This window comes from Chaetodon auriga, chromosome 2 (assembly GCF_051107435.1).
Source record: "Chaetodon auriga isolate fChaAug3 chromosome 2, fChaAug3.hap1, whole genome shotgun sequence".
NCBI lineage: Eukaryota > Metazoa > Chordata > Actinopteri > Chaetodontiformes > Chaetodontidae > Chaetodon > Chaetodon auriga.
The window spans coordinates 16,802,492-16,815,602 of NC_135075.1; the positions used below are offsets into that span (position 1 = coordinate 16,802,492).

At 42.2% G+C, this 13,111-nt stretch overlaps 1 protein-coding gene across 4 annotated transcripts in view; it reads right to left on the bottom strand.

Moving 5' to 3' along the window:
* Positions 1–12,813, bottom strand: part of cacna1da (calcium channel, voltage-dependent, L type, alpha 1D subunit, a) — a 56,232-nt gene extending 43,419 nt beyond the window's left edge. For all 4 annotated transcript variants that reach the window (XM_076758425.1, XM_076758417.1, XM_076758402.1 and 1 more), the window contains exons 1-2: positions 12,373–12,813; positions 10,496–10,601 (exon numbers count right to left, since the gene is read on the bottom strand). In XM_076758425.1, the coding sequence (XP_076614540.1) occupies positions 10,496–10,601; positions 12,373–12,674 (408 nt within the window). In that variant the 5' untranslated portion in view covers positions 12,675–12,813. The remainder of the gene's footprint in view (positions 1–10,495; positions 10,602–12,372) is intronic.
* Positions 12,814–13,111: the final 298 nt, after the last annotated feature.

Here is a 13,111-nt window from a genome sequence, read left to right on the forward strand (position 1 = left end):
TGCATTATCTTTTATTATCTAAATAAAGACTGTTTTAAATTGCAGCCACCTGAAGTGAGACAAACAGTTATAGAATGCACAATTTAAAGGAATAGAGTGGCATTTTGGAGAATACGCTTGTAGCCTGAAGACCATTAGCTTAGCTTAGCATAAAGAATGGAAGCAGAGGAAACAACTAGCCTGGCTCTGCCCAGAGGTAATAACGGCTCTGATCATCACTAATTACCACATTAAATTATATGTTATAGATTATGTATCTATCATTTTCACATTTTTACATTTCTGTATGAATTAATCAAGATTTAGAGCTTTGGATGTGCTGGTAGTAGGATTTTTTTCATTTTATGGACAGTGATTCCAGTTTTTGTGCTAAGCTAAGGTAAATGGCTGCGGCGTTAGCTTCAAGTTTAGTATACAAGCATATGAGTGCCATTTTCCAAAATGTCAAACTGTTCTTTTACTATGAGATGCAAAAAAAAGAGACAACCATAAAGTATGAATAGAATATCACATTAAAGAGACAACAGAGTCAAGAGTCAAGCTTGAGTTCATTTAAAGGCGTCAAAAACAGAACATATGATAATATTGAACATGTAGGACTGTTTCAAAACTTTTCATTAACAACAAAAGGTGAGGCAACTTATAAAAAAATGGATCATTTGTCATTCATTCATTTTTGTGTCACTCCATATTGCCTCCCCCAAGGGACTTGGAGCCACTGCAAAGGTCTCATAGATATCAATAAATTAAATGTACAATCAACCAGGCAGGGCAGTCAACCAGCCTGAAGGTCTGTAAATCTTAATGCTTTATGTTAAGAAGGCATGAATACTTCGGCCATAAAACGTCTGCATATTCCTTCACTGGCATGACAGTAAAATGGAAAAGACAGAATGACTGTTAACGAAATGGAAATTAATTACTGCAGGAGTTTTTTTTTTTTTTTTCTTCTTCTTCTTCTTTTTACTTGCTTGTTAAAGCAACCTTGACCTAGTTTCTTTCTCTAGTTTGGAGGGAAATCAGGTCAAGATGGCAAATACTGGCCAGAAACCATGACATAAAGAGAATTTCTGCATTCTTTCTCACAAATGACTCAAAATGAATGCTAATAAATTTCTCAAGCGAATTGATGAACAGACGTATTGTTGCAGCTCTAATATATTATGAATTCTCTACCAAAAACATGGTAATTGTCTGTGTGATCACGTGACCACCTGAGTGTTACTACATGTGCGTGTATGAAAAGCCACATCTGAGCGTGTGGTGGCGAGCCCACAGTCACATGAGTCACAGTGACATCAACCATGTTTGATATCTGTGTGCGACCGGAGCGCTTACAAGCAGAACACAACAGACTACAAGCAATAATACCAATGTCAGTGCAAGCCATATATGGTGCAGCAGAGAGTACAAATACGATACATACGCAGCGCAGTGAGACGACACAGCAGCCAACACATGACTGTAAACCAGCCAAAGCTCAGGTATCAGCCATGGGACAGTTTAAGAGCAGATATCTTCTAAGTGCCACTGAAACGATAAAATATCATTTTGCATCTGATTCTGCACATAATGAGCGGACATATATTGTGTAGGACTTCCCACACCACTCTCCTGCTCCATCTCCCTCCCCCATGCTCTCTCCATCTTTCACTAACGCTCTTTCCATCCCTTCCCCTGTCTGTATGGATCAGTCAGTGCCATCCAGCCAAGCCAGGGGGGGTGAGGGCAGCCAGCATTTAGTGCTTCTTCATCGCCTACTCCTGCAGGTTTGCACAGTAAATAAGTGTGCCTGAGTGTGCGGTCTATACAGGCATGCCTGTTCGAGTGTGTTACGTATGGGGTCTGTGTTCATCTTGTGCATCTTTGAATCAGGCCTGCTGCATCACCAGCTGATCCTACGTGCAGTAATTTCACATTTTATCACAGTTTATTTTGATAATTTCCTGCTATTTCTCCTCAGGAACGTGTGTGTGTGTAAATTGATTTTCTTGTTCAGATGTGTTTAATACAAAACTACTGACGAAATTCAACTATAAAACAGGAACAACAGTGATGAAATATCATGTTTCTACTTGAATGCATTCAACTGAAATACAGCAACTGAGTCACAAAATAAAACACAATGTACTGCACATCTGTTCTTTATCGCTCTGCGTATCTGGGCCCATGTGTTTGTCTGTACAGTATAGAAATGTGTCTTTGTGCGTAGTGTGTGTGTGCACAGTTTGTGTGTGTGTGTGTGTGTGTGTACTGTGGGGGTGGGAAGGAGTTGTGTGAGGATGTGGATGTCACTCTGCCAAGGAAAACACTTCAAGTGCAGGTCATCTTAAGTATACCCACACTACCATGTGAGCGTCTCCACAAAGAAAAGAAAACATCACACTGAATATTTGTTGCATAAGCTTGGCGATGTATTACTTAGTTTTTCCCTAAAGTTGCACGACCCACACAGAGGTGAAGGCCAACGCAGTCGCTGAATCGAGTTTGTAAAATGCTGCAGTTGTCGTGTACGATACAGCACGACCTGTGCAGAGCAGCCGTGTGTCTGTCAGCCAAAAGGAGTCAATCTGGAAAAAGCTTTTCAAAGTTTAGACAGCGACGTGTGGACTGAGCTTGTTAGAAAAACATCAAGGCTTCTCTCGGTTCACTTTCAGTGTGCCAGTGTATGCATGTGCCAAAATAGTGAATGTGCAACCTGAATGCTGCAAGACCTGACAGGGAATAAAACATGTATTCTCATTTCAGTCGAGCCCACACACTCCCGTCTCTCTCACAAATATACACACACACACTCACAATGAAAATATCAAATGTAAAGACTTATAATCCTCCCTTCATCCCCTTCTTGTTTCTGTTTCATGGTTCATTATTTGCATAGCGCACTGTGCCTGTGAATGTTGGTGCTCCATTTCTGCACAGTGAGTCTGTAAGAACACACTTCAGTGCTTGCAGATGTGCGTCCATGTGAGGAAGCACATATTCTGACATACAGTAGCTGTCATGGAAACTCAAACAGTGGCTGGACTCAGGAAATTCAAGTAAGATCCCAAAAAGCCAAACTTCAGCTCCTCAGCTCCAAACTGCACGTCAACCAATCAGCTTGGCTCTTCCGTTTTACTGAAATTTCACCTTTGTAGCTTTTGGCTCAAGCAGCCATTGGACGAGGCTTCACTTAAGTGCTCGATTACTGACTCCATGCAGTTGTAGTGATGTGATGTTATTATAACATCAGCACAACATGATTAGGAAAGGACAATCAAAGAATCCAAGAACTTCAAATGTGCAGGTGTCCACATCGCTCTGTCTGCCTTTGAGACCTCTCTTTATTATTCAGTCCTCCCATTTTGATCTGGTGTCATCTCCGGTTATCATGCCTCGCATGTTAAATTCATCTCTCTCACCCTGTCGAGATCAGTCTTCCTCATCTACACAAACCCACACTTAGACACACACACACACCCACACACTACACACACATTGTGAAAGTCAGCCGAGTAAAAATACAATCATAGTTTATTCTTATTTGTAAGTGATATGATAAACTGTAGAAACGTGGTCCATTTCCAATATAATAGTGTTCTCTCTCTCTCTCTCTCTCTCTCTCTCTCTCTATATATATATATATATATATATATATATGAAACAACCAATACATGTTTTTAACACCATGCAATGACCCAACCAGTCTGTCAGACGTCAAACCAAAGGAAACAAAAGACGAGAGAAAAACAAAAGAACACTGGAGTCAAGGTTTCTGTGAGTGCTTACTCACAAGTCTTCAACAACAAATTTTCAAGGTGAACTGACTAAACTCGACCACCATCATCACTGAAGGAAGCAGCAGCTTTTCGCCGTGAAGCTTCCCTCGTAGGTGAAAGCGAGCGATGCTGTCTGCTCAGCCCTGACACACAGTGTGTTACTTTCTCATTAAATATGTACAGCACTTGGAGAGTGTAGACTAGTTATGTACTGAATGTGACAGATTAGACCACAAACAGACAGAATACACTACTGAGCTAAAAACAGCATTCATGCCCTGTTAAAGTTTCAGTAAACTACTGAGTAAGTGTGTGATACAGCAGGTACACACTAAAAAAAGCGATTTCACAACAGCTTTGGTAACATCCTGCATCTATTTTTACATTTAGTGTCTACTTATATAATTTGCCTTTACATATTATAATGTTATATTTTATATTTTTTAATTGTCTCAGCAACAGATTGGAGTTGTAATTTCGCTGTCATAGAGAGATAACTAAGGTCTCTTGAATATTTTGAGTCTTGTGTGGGTTTGATGAAAAGTCCAAAAATGTCAAATGTTAACTGGAAAACACCATTACACAACATTTACTGAAAATGAACTACACTGAGAGTGAGGATTATAAAACAGAGCATAAAGAAACCATCATCATAGGCATTATTTCCAGAGGCTGAGGGAAAAATCATGAATTCATAAATCGCCTGTCGTTCCCCTTTAAGAAGCCCCGTTTGACGCACGCACTGTGAACATGCTCTGCTGCTGTACTTCATCATGGCTGCACTTTCACACACTATCCACACTGACTCCAGCTTTACCCTCCCTTTCTCTGCCTCTCCCTCACACTTGCACACACGCACAAACAAACACACTGACACACACATGCAGAAATACACATTCAAGATAACAAGCAGGGACAGTGCTAGCGTGAGCCACAAATGAGCAGTTACGTTAAGTGACTAAACACATACTTCTACCATCATCTCTATGGGACTCCACAGTCCAGACGTTGCCGCTTGTGCCAGCCATTGCACACACACACACACACACACACACACACACACACACACGCACAGCCAACTGCTTCATCCATCACACACATACACATTTACACTCTTCTTTAGATGTGCAGCCAAAACACTGGCACATGAACCTTAGCAGCACTCCACATATGGAAATACATGTCATCAACTCCTCCAGCATCGACTTGAATCACAGAGTACGATTACTACATCAAAACAAAGACTGTGGCCAACAGCAACATTAGGAACTTTACATTCTATGAAGGTACAATAAGGTGACAACGAGCTTGAGGAGAACTACATATGAGAAACAGTGCAGAAGAAGTCAGATGTATAATGTCACTGGTGTGACCGTGGTTTGTCTGTGAGTAGGCTTTAATTCCTATTGATGTAAAATACTATCGAATGTCAGGTCGACAAAAAAAAACACTTTGCATTGTGCATCTGTTGTGCATCTGCTAATCTTTGACAAGAACCACTGCAATGTGGTAGATGCCTCTCAGAGGCTGGTTGTCACACTGAAGCACTTGGTGACTGTGATCAGTCAGGCATTGGCTGCGAGTCACTGATTTGGCACTGTGATGGTTGTTGGTATGTATTTACATCACAAATGACTTAGCTGGTAGTTGCTCGTTTCGTGGCTGTGTATGTGCATTTCACGCCTGTAACAGAGTTGCATACAAACACAACATACATTCACAGCACTTTGCTGCAGCGTGGCTGTTGTCTTGTTGTGCAACCGGCCTGAGAGTTCGTCGAAGCTGGTGTTAAATTGTGCGTGCGTGAACTGACTGTCGATGTAAGCTTTAGGGGATAACTGATGATAGATCTGTGTGATGAGTTAATCTGCTGTGTATTTGAACCTGTGACAGGAACTTCTGCTGCCTGCTGGCCTACAGATGGTGCTGCTGAACTATGGCCAGTATACCTTCAAATACAGGAGTGTGCCATAAAGCTAAGCATTATCTTAGAAAAACAACATTAAATGTGTCTTGCAACACAGGAATAACCAAGACGAGCATATGGTCCATGACTCTGGAGGAAGACTTTGCTGTTCTTATGCATGAGTTCTATTCACTCTTAAAAGCAGTATTTCGTGAGGTTTGCAAGAATGCCGATTAATGACATTAATGTAACATATTTCTTCAAAGCCTGTAATCTCAATAAAATATGCTGCTAAGAGCTGTGCTGTCTGTACAAAGCACGGTAACATTACATTACATTACATTACATTACTGGGAGATGACAAGCATGTAACTGTCATTACTGTAAACAAGCTTCACTTGTTAATCTTAAACAAGGAGGACAGTTGTTCACAATGACCATCTCCCACTTGGTGCATGTGATTTCTTTCTTGTAAAGCACTTGCAGCTGCAATTCCTGTGTGACAGGTGCTATACAAATAAAGCCTATTATCATTATTATTATTATCATAATCATTAAATAAGCTACTTAATACCACCAGGCACCAACATGAGCAGCATGTTTGTTTGCGTTCATCCGTCCCTTTGTCTTCCTGCATTAGCAGCAATACCCATATATTTTTTTCAATCATTCATGAAAAATATTTTGGCAAAATGATTCATGTGTTAAAAATGCTTACATCCTCAAATATAACAGTATCCAAATGCGAAGCTGATTCCAAAGTGTGAGTTCTCTGCCGGCATCAAAATGACCTCTCAATTGGCTCGTGAGCGAACATTTCAGCCTTTACATGTTTGTGTCCTTTTGTCCCCAGTAAAATAAATAGCTCTGCGGCCCCAGAGTTATGCAATGACAGTGGTACGGGCAAACACTACATGATACCAAACGCAATTCGCTGCGTGTTGCCTTACGAAGGATGAGATGTATGAATCATATTCACCATGAAAAGGTCATTGTTTTGCTCAGCTACCTTCAGCAGGAGCTGCCTGGGGTGTTGAGTCTCAGATAGATAAGTCAGAAATGACCTTAAAGCAAAGGCAGGAGGGTTGCAGACTATTTGTCTGTCCCCTAGACAAGGTGGGTGTGGAGGAGACACAGTCACGTGCAGCATGGGTTGTGTGTGCGCTTCTTACTATTGCAGTCAAATGACTAAACATAGGAAGAGCAGCAAAGAAGAGCGCTAAGCAGGAGAGGGATGAAAGAAATGACTGTAACTTCCTGACAGGGTTTGTGGTCTTACGTATGTGTGTGTACGTGTGCGCTCGCTACATCCTGTTACTCACTTGTGCCTCCTGGTGGTAGCAGGACCCCAATCTTTTGCCCTGTGCTCTGCCTGAGGAGGAAATTGCTTTCTATTTATAATGAGCTGCTGCATTTAACCAAGCCTTACTAACAAGACGGGCAGACTCATGGTATCAAGGCCTCCATGACTTTGCAGCATTGCCCTGTTCTCACTCACAGCAGCTCTGCACCACCTAGGCACTGTGTGCACACAGTGTAGCACAAGCAAACAAGCAGATTCAGTACTTTTACCTTTCAGCGGTTCATGTTAACTGACAGTGCACTAAGTGAACTGTCTACACACCTACAAGCCTACAAGCCAGCTTGTCTGTATTGCAGGGTTTCAGTGTCTCTTTGCGTTGAAAGCTACACCGCTTCTGAACGTGTCACCGAGTCAAAAACCTGCTTGTAGCCCTGTGATATAATTTGATCCTCGCTTTACACATCAGGCCTCTCAGCGCCCCAACTCAGGTTTCATATCAGCCCTCAGTCCACCTGTGAGGCTGCGGAGCAGAGCGGTGTGAAATGGCAATCTTCACTACAGCTTTACCTGCTGGCTTCTATAGCGAAACTAGCTCAGCATTTTTCTCTCTGGAGCTCCTCCTGTGACCACAGCATGAATGCTGTGGAACAACAAGGCCAAGCCGGCACACCTGCCCTACAAAATATTCTATTGTTCAACCTCTGCTGAAAACGGAAAGAGTGCATTATTCACCCTCTGGTATCTGATTTAATGTTGACGCTGCAGAATTAAGCCAAAGTCTTGTGCAAGCAATGTGAAACGCTTGACAAGGATCAGTATCAGGATCAGCAAAAACATCATACAGTGCAGTGCAACCATCCACACATGCACAGACGAGCCTTTGTCCTGACTAGACTGAAAAGAAGCTACTTTACGCTAAATCATTTTATATCTAATCATCAGCATGTCTTCTCATCTCAGCTTAATGATCTTGTTCACGAAGCATGTAAGCCGCATCAACAATGCTGCTCAGACCTGGACCATCTGCTAGGCAGTGCACAAAATGTAGCATTCTGGTTCATTCTTACTGGCTACATGCATAAATCCAATCTGACACTTGTGCTTAGAGGAGAGCCGTACAAGGTCCATTAGAAAAAAGTGACAAATACTACAGAGCGATGCCCTGACAGGTCCAGACATAATGAAGACATCATTACAGAGTGTCAAACTAGCCATCACATGATTACACTTAGAGCTTTGGTTTGCATTATAAAGGCTGAGATGAGACGCGGAGGGTGGCTTCAGTCCTAGCAAGCTTAGTTATTTAGTTTGATGCCATTTGGTCATCATTAGAGTAAACACGGAAACGCTCCCAGATCTTCCTCTCTGCCAGACACCCTCGGATGTGATCTGAACACGTGTGAAGGTGAAGCTCTGGACATATGAACAGAAATTCTGACAGCGCTCCAAATTTATTAAAGCTCCACGATGGTTGTGTCTGTAAAAAGACCTGAGGTTTCGACACTACCCCAAAAGTTAGCGGTTTGAAATAAGCACCTGTCAACACTACACACACAGTCCATTATCGGTCTGGGGCACACATTACTGAGTGGCATCTGTCACTGAGGGCTGTTTAGCTCCAAACACCGTGGAGCCGCTGTTCAGCTGAAATCTTCTTTTAACACTTAAATAAAGCTCACATTTATGCTCTGTGGGAAAATATTTATCTGGTACATTGCAGCATTTTGTCACACATTGTAGTCAACCAAAACAGAGATGTAGCAATGTGACTTTGTCTTCCCTGAGACTGATTCTGACACACGAACAGAGGGAACCAACTGATAACAAGACGACGATGAGAGACGTATTTGGTCCCTAATTTAAAATCAGTGAAGCTCTCTGTAAACAGAATTAAACAACAACTAAGTGTATATATAACAATGTATGTTTACTTTTGAGTAAATTTTGGGTAACATTAACTATTGGGAACAGCTGATATCAACTCTGGTCTGAAGGCCTGTGACATTAAAATCTTCATATTAAAACACATTTGGCGAGAAGCAGAAAGAGAAAAGAGACAGCGATGATTTGATATCAGCGGTAGCTTTACACGTCAAAATTAGCTTAGCACAGAATATGAATAAAAACAAAATGTGGATCGGTCTTGTCTGTACCTGATTCACTTACTCAGGTCATTGTGAGCGCCGATACCAATCCAACAGATTGATGTGACCATAAAGACACACAAAAAGAGGGCTGGGGTGTATGTAAAAGAATTTGTACTCTCAGATCTATAAGAGTAGTCTTTCAACTGTGTCGTTGCTGTATTTATAGTCACATTAGGGGAGCACATAGCTTTCTTCACAGCCCAACCAGCAACACATTTTTCTAGATATTTGTTTTGTAAGTGTGTCCATTGACTTCCAGTTGACACTATTAGGACAACTCTTTCAAACTTCACTCCCAAACTAACCCTGACAACATACTGTATTGCATGTACTTTAATACTGTATCAGATGCTGTAACATCCCAGATGGCCCACTTTCCTCTCATGCACCACCGCTGTGTAAACAAACACCCTGAGGTCACCCTCCAGGAGGTCAAACTGAGAGGCAGTACACCTCACTTGTCTAAAGTTGTCCAGACACACTTTCAACCAAAGCTGTGGCTTATCTTTGCGCAGCGGGTTCAGCAGTGTAGCAGACAGAGAAACACTCCTGTCGGTCTTTTACAGCGGGCTGGTAACCTTTCCCTCACATGTTCCTGCTCTCACACGAAGCTTTCAAGAACATTCAAATGTCTGCAGACACGCCGTATAAGCTGCTCATGAATCATTGAGCACCACCAGCTAAATTCTGCTCATGTAAGGACCACATTCTGCGTGTTTGTCTGGCTTTCGGAGAGTGCACTCATCCTCAGCTGTGGAACAATGCTTACAACACTACATCACCCATAATTCATCACATAGACATAAATGCACAAGGTGCACAGAGTGGTGCAATGACGAGGAATTCTAAAAATAGAAAGCTGAATAAAACCTCTGTATGGGGAAACTATGACATGATAAAGCACCAATGAGGATAGTTGCCAAAGTGTTTCTTTGTGTAGGCACAGCAGATACTTCAAATCTGCATGATAAAGCACTACACTGACGACACAATCTGCATGCAACATCTCACTATTACTGCAAAACCTCTGACTATATCTTCATGTGGAAAGAGTGATACAATCAAACTTTCCCAACTGAAAGAGGATTATGAAGTCATAATGCATTTTTAATGTATCTTGAAACAACTATACAAATAAAGCAGAAGACCACAGACACAAGAGGAGGTAGTCTTCCATTCGTTTTCCCTTTATCACAAACACAGCACATGCCTTTTTTTATATTCATAACAAAGCAAATATTTGTCTATTTTACACAAAACAGCCCTTAATTCAAGCCAGACAGTAAGAGGTTTTAACAATGTGACAGGTAAATAGCAGAATGACACACCAGTCACTGAATTAATAAATGGATTATAATGATGTATACAGACTACTCACCAGGTCGTGGTTTGTGGAGTTGGAATCATCTTCAGGGAAGGGGACATAGACAGCTAAGGCCATACAGTTGGCAAAAATAGCAATTAATATAAAGATATCAAATGGCCTGAGGAAAGAAAGTTAAGGAAGAGACGGAAGAAAATGATGGAACATACAAAGAAGAACTATAATCTAAACAAGTTCAGATTGTCCCTGAGCCTGAGTCTACGATGGACTACGATGGACTTTTGAATCATACAGGTATGGTTTTGTTTGGTTATCTGTGGTATAACTTAACTGCTATTTAAGCCATGTAATTCTTTTTGTTTGATTGTGTATTAGATCACTGGTTCCCAGCCTGGGGGTTTAAGAGTTCACCGGACACATTTAAGAGGTCACAGTATTATTCAGCAGTTATTGGATAACAGTCTGAAAAGACCTAATCACCCTTGGATGACCTGCTTTGAATCCACAGACATACAGTATGTCACCTTGGAAAAGGGATCAAAAGTAGACAAGTTTTTTTTTAAGGGATAAAAAGTCAAAAAAGGTTGGGAACATCTGTACTGCACTGATGTTATCACTGCTTCATCTCAGCAGCCTGCTGGGTGAAAGTCCTGTGTATGTGTGAGCCATCCACCCCAACTTCCTCCACCTGTGGACTCTCTTGCTCTTTATACTATCCCACCTGACTTCCTCCATTGCTCTCGTCTTAATTACTACACCCACTAGAGAAGGCAGCCTAACGATAAATGTAAATATGGGTCGTAATAACCTGCTTGCATGGACGACCTATACAGCTGTTTTTCTGGTGAGGACAGGCTGTAAATGCAGAACAATTTGGGACTCCTCATACGGCCACAGCTGCATTTCCAAAAGTGTAGTGGTATTAAATCCCCAATGACATTTTTCCAACAAAAACACAAAGGTGGATTAAGAAATGTATCTTTGTGATTCACATTCGACAATCTCCTTTGTAACATCTGATGGCTTTTGTGATGAGAGCATCTGCTTAAGCAACAAACCCAGCAGACTGTCACACAGCTGTGTTGCACCAGTGTTGAGTCCCTGTCTGTACATACCCAACCAAAATTTTAGGATTCAGTGACTTTCACCTCATTTTTTGTGTGAGAAACTTGTTTCTGCACCTCAGTTTAACTGGGACCCAGAAGAAAGATTTAACAAGTATATCAACTACATGGGCTTATCTATACAATACTGTACAATGGTTCTTAAAAACACTTTGCATCATCCTCCAGCTGGCATTTATTACAGCTATAAATAACACACTGACTTGTGGAATTCAAAAACAGGTACGCAATATCTAAGCCAAGAGAAAGGAGGTCTTTTTTCTATTATTTTTGTACCCTTTAAGTGCCTGTGTCTGATTACACAATATGAAATCACCTCTGTGAGCACGGTATGAAATCACCTGATGTGGCAGTCACATAATTACCACAGCTAGGGTCCAGCAGAGGTACACACACACACACACACACACAGGAGCTGTGAACAAGCAGGGCTGCAACTAATGATCATTTTCATTATTGAATAATGCACCAATTATTTTCACAACTAATCAATTACTCGTTTTACTCTATTAAAGGTCAGAAAATAGTGAAAATTGTCCGTCACAGTTTCCCAGGTGACTCTTCTGACTGACAATCCAAAACCTAAAGATTTTCAGTTGACAGACAAACAAAAATTCTCACATTTAACCAGAGAATGTTTTGCATTTTACATTATTAATTGATTATCAAAATAGTTGCCAATCAATTATCTATCAATCGACTAATCAATTACTCAGCCAATCACTTCAGCTCTATGAACAAATAATGATGTTCAAACCTCAGCGCTCAGCCACCACCACCACCACATAAAGCCAATGTAAAGGATACTTCCACTCCACCAGGCTGATGCAGGCCCTGCGTATGGGGTTGTTGAGGTTGAGGCAGAACAGAGCCCTCGGTGGCCTGCTGTTGGCGTTGCTGCCCTGTTTCTTGCTTTTGGCATACTGCTGCCGCTTCTTCTGTGCCAACGCACCTACCGGAATGGTAGTGGACGTTGGGGCTGGCAGGGCGGGAGGAGCGGGTGGCGCCGCGGGGGCTGGAGCTGGGGCTGCGGCAGGGGCAGGGGTGGAGGCGGGAGGGGCCTCTGGGGCCGCGGGGGCTGGGTCTGGGGCGGGCCCGTTGGCGCTCATGGTGCGGGCGTGGCTCTGTGAGGAGCATCCAGCAGCATGGATCTGCCAGGGTAGACAGGGAGGCTAAAGAAGGGCAGAGCAGTCTGACCAATGAGCTGGCACGTCACCAGGGGGAGCGACTCTGGTGCTGCTGGCATAATTTGCCTCTGAGAAGGAGAAAGAGGTGAGAAGAGACGTCATCAGTGCATTCCCAACTTTTTCGATAATTGATATTCCCTTTAAGCGAGAGCACATGACACCTGTCCTCAAATCACTACACTGATGAGCGTACTGCTCTGGAGTAGACTGTAAGGTTCTTCTGCTTGTCTGTTAAGCTCTGAATGGCCTTGCCCCATCATAAATATTAAACCTGCTTAAAAGCTACTCTCAGGTCATCTGGTTCTGATGTTCTCAATCGTTCTCGAGTCACTTCAACATCCTGCCGCCTTGAACAGGTT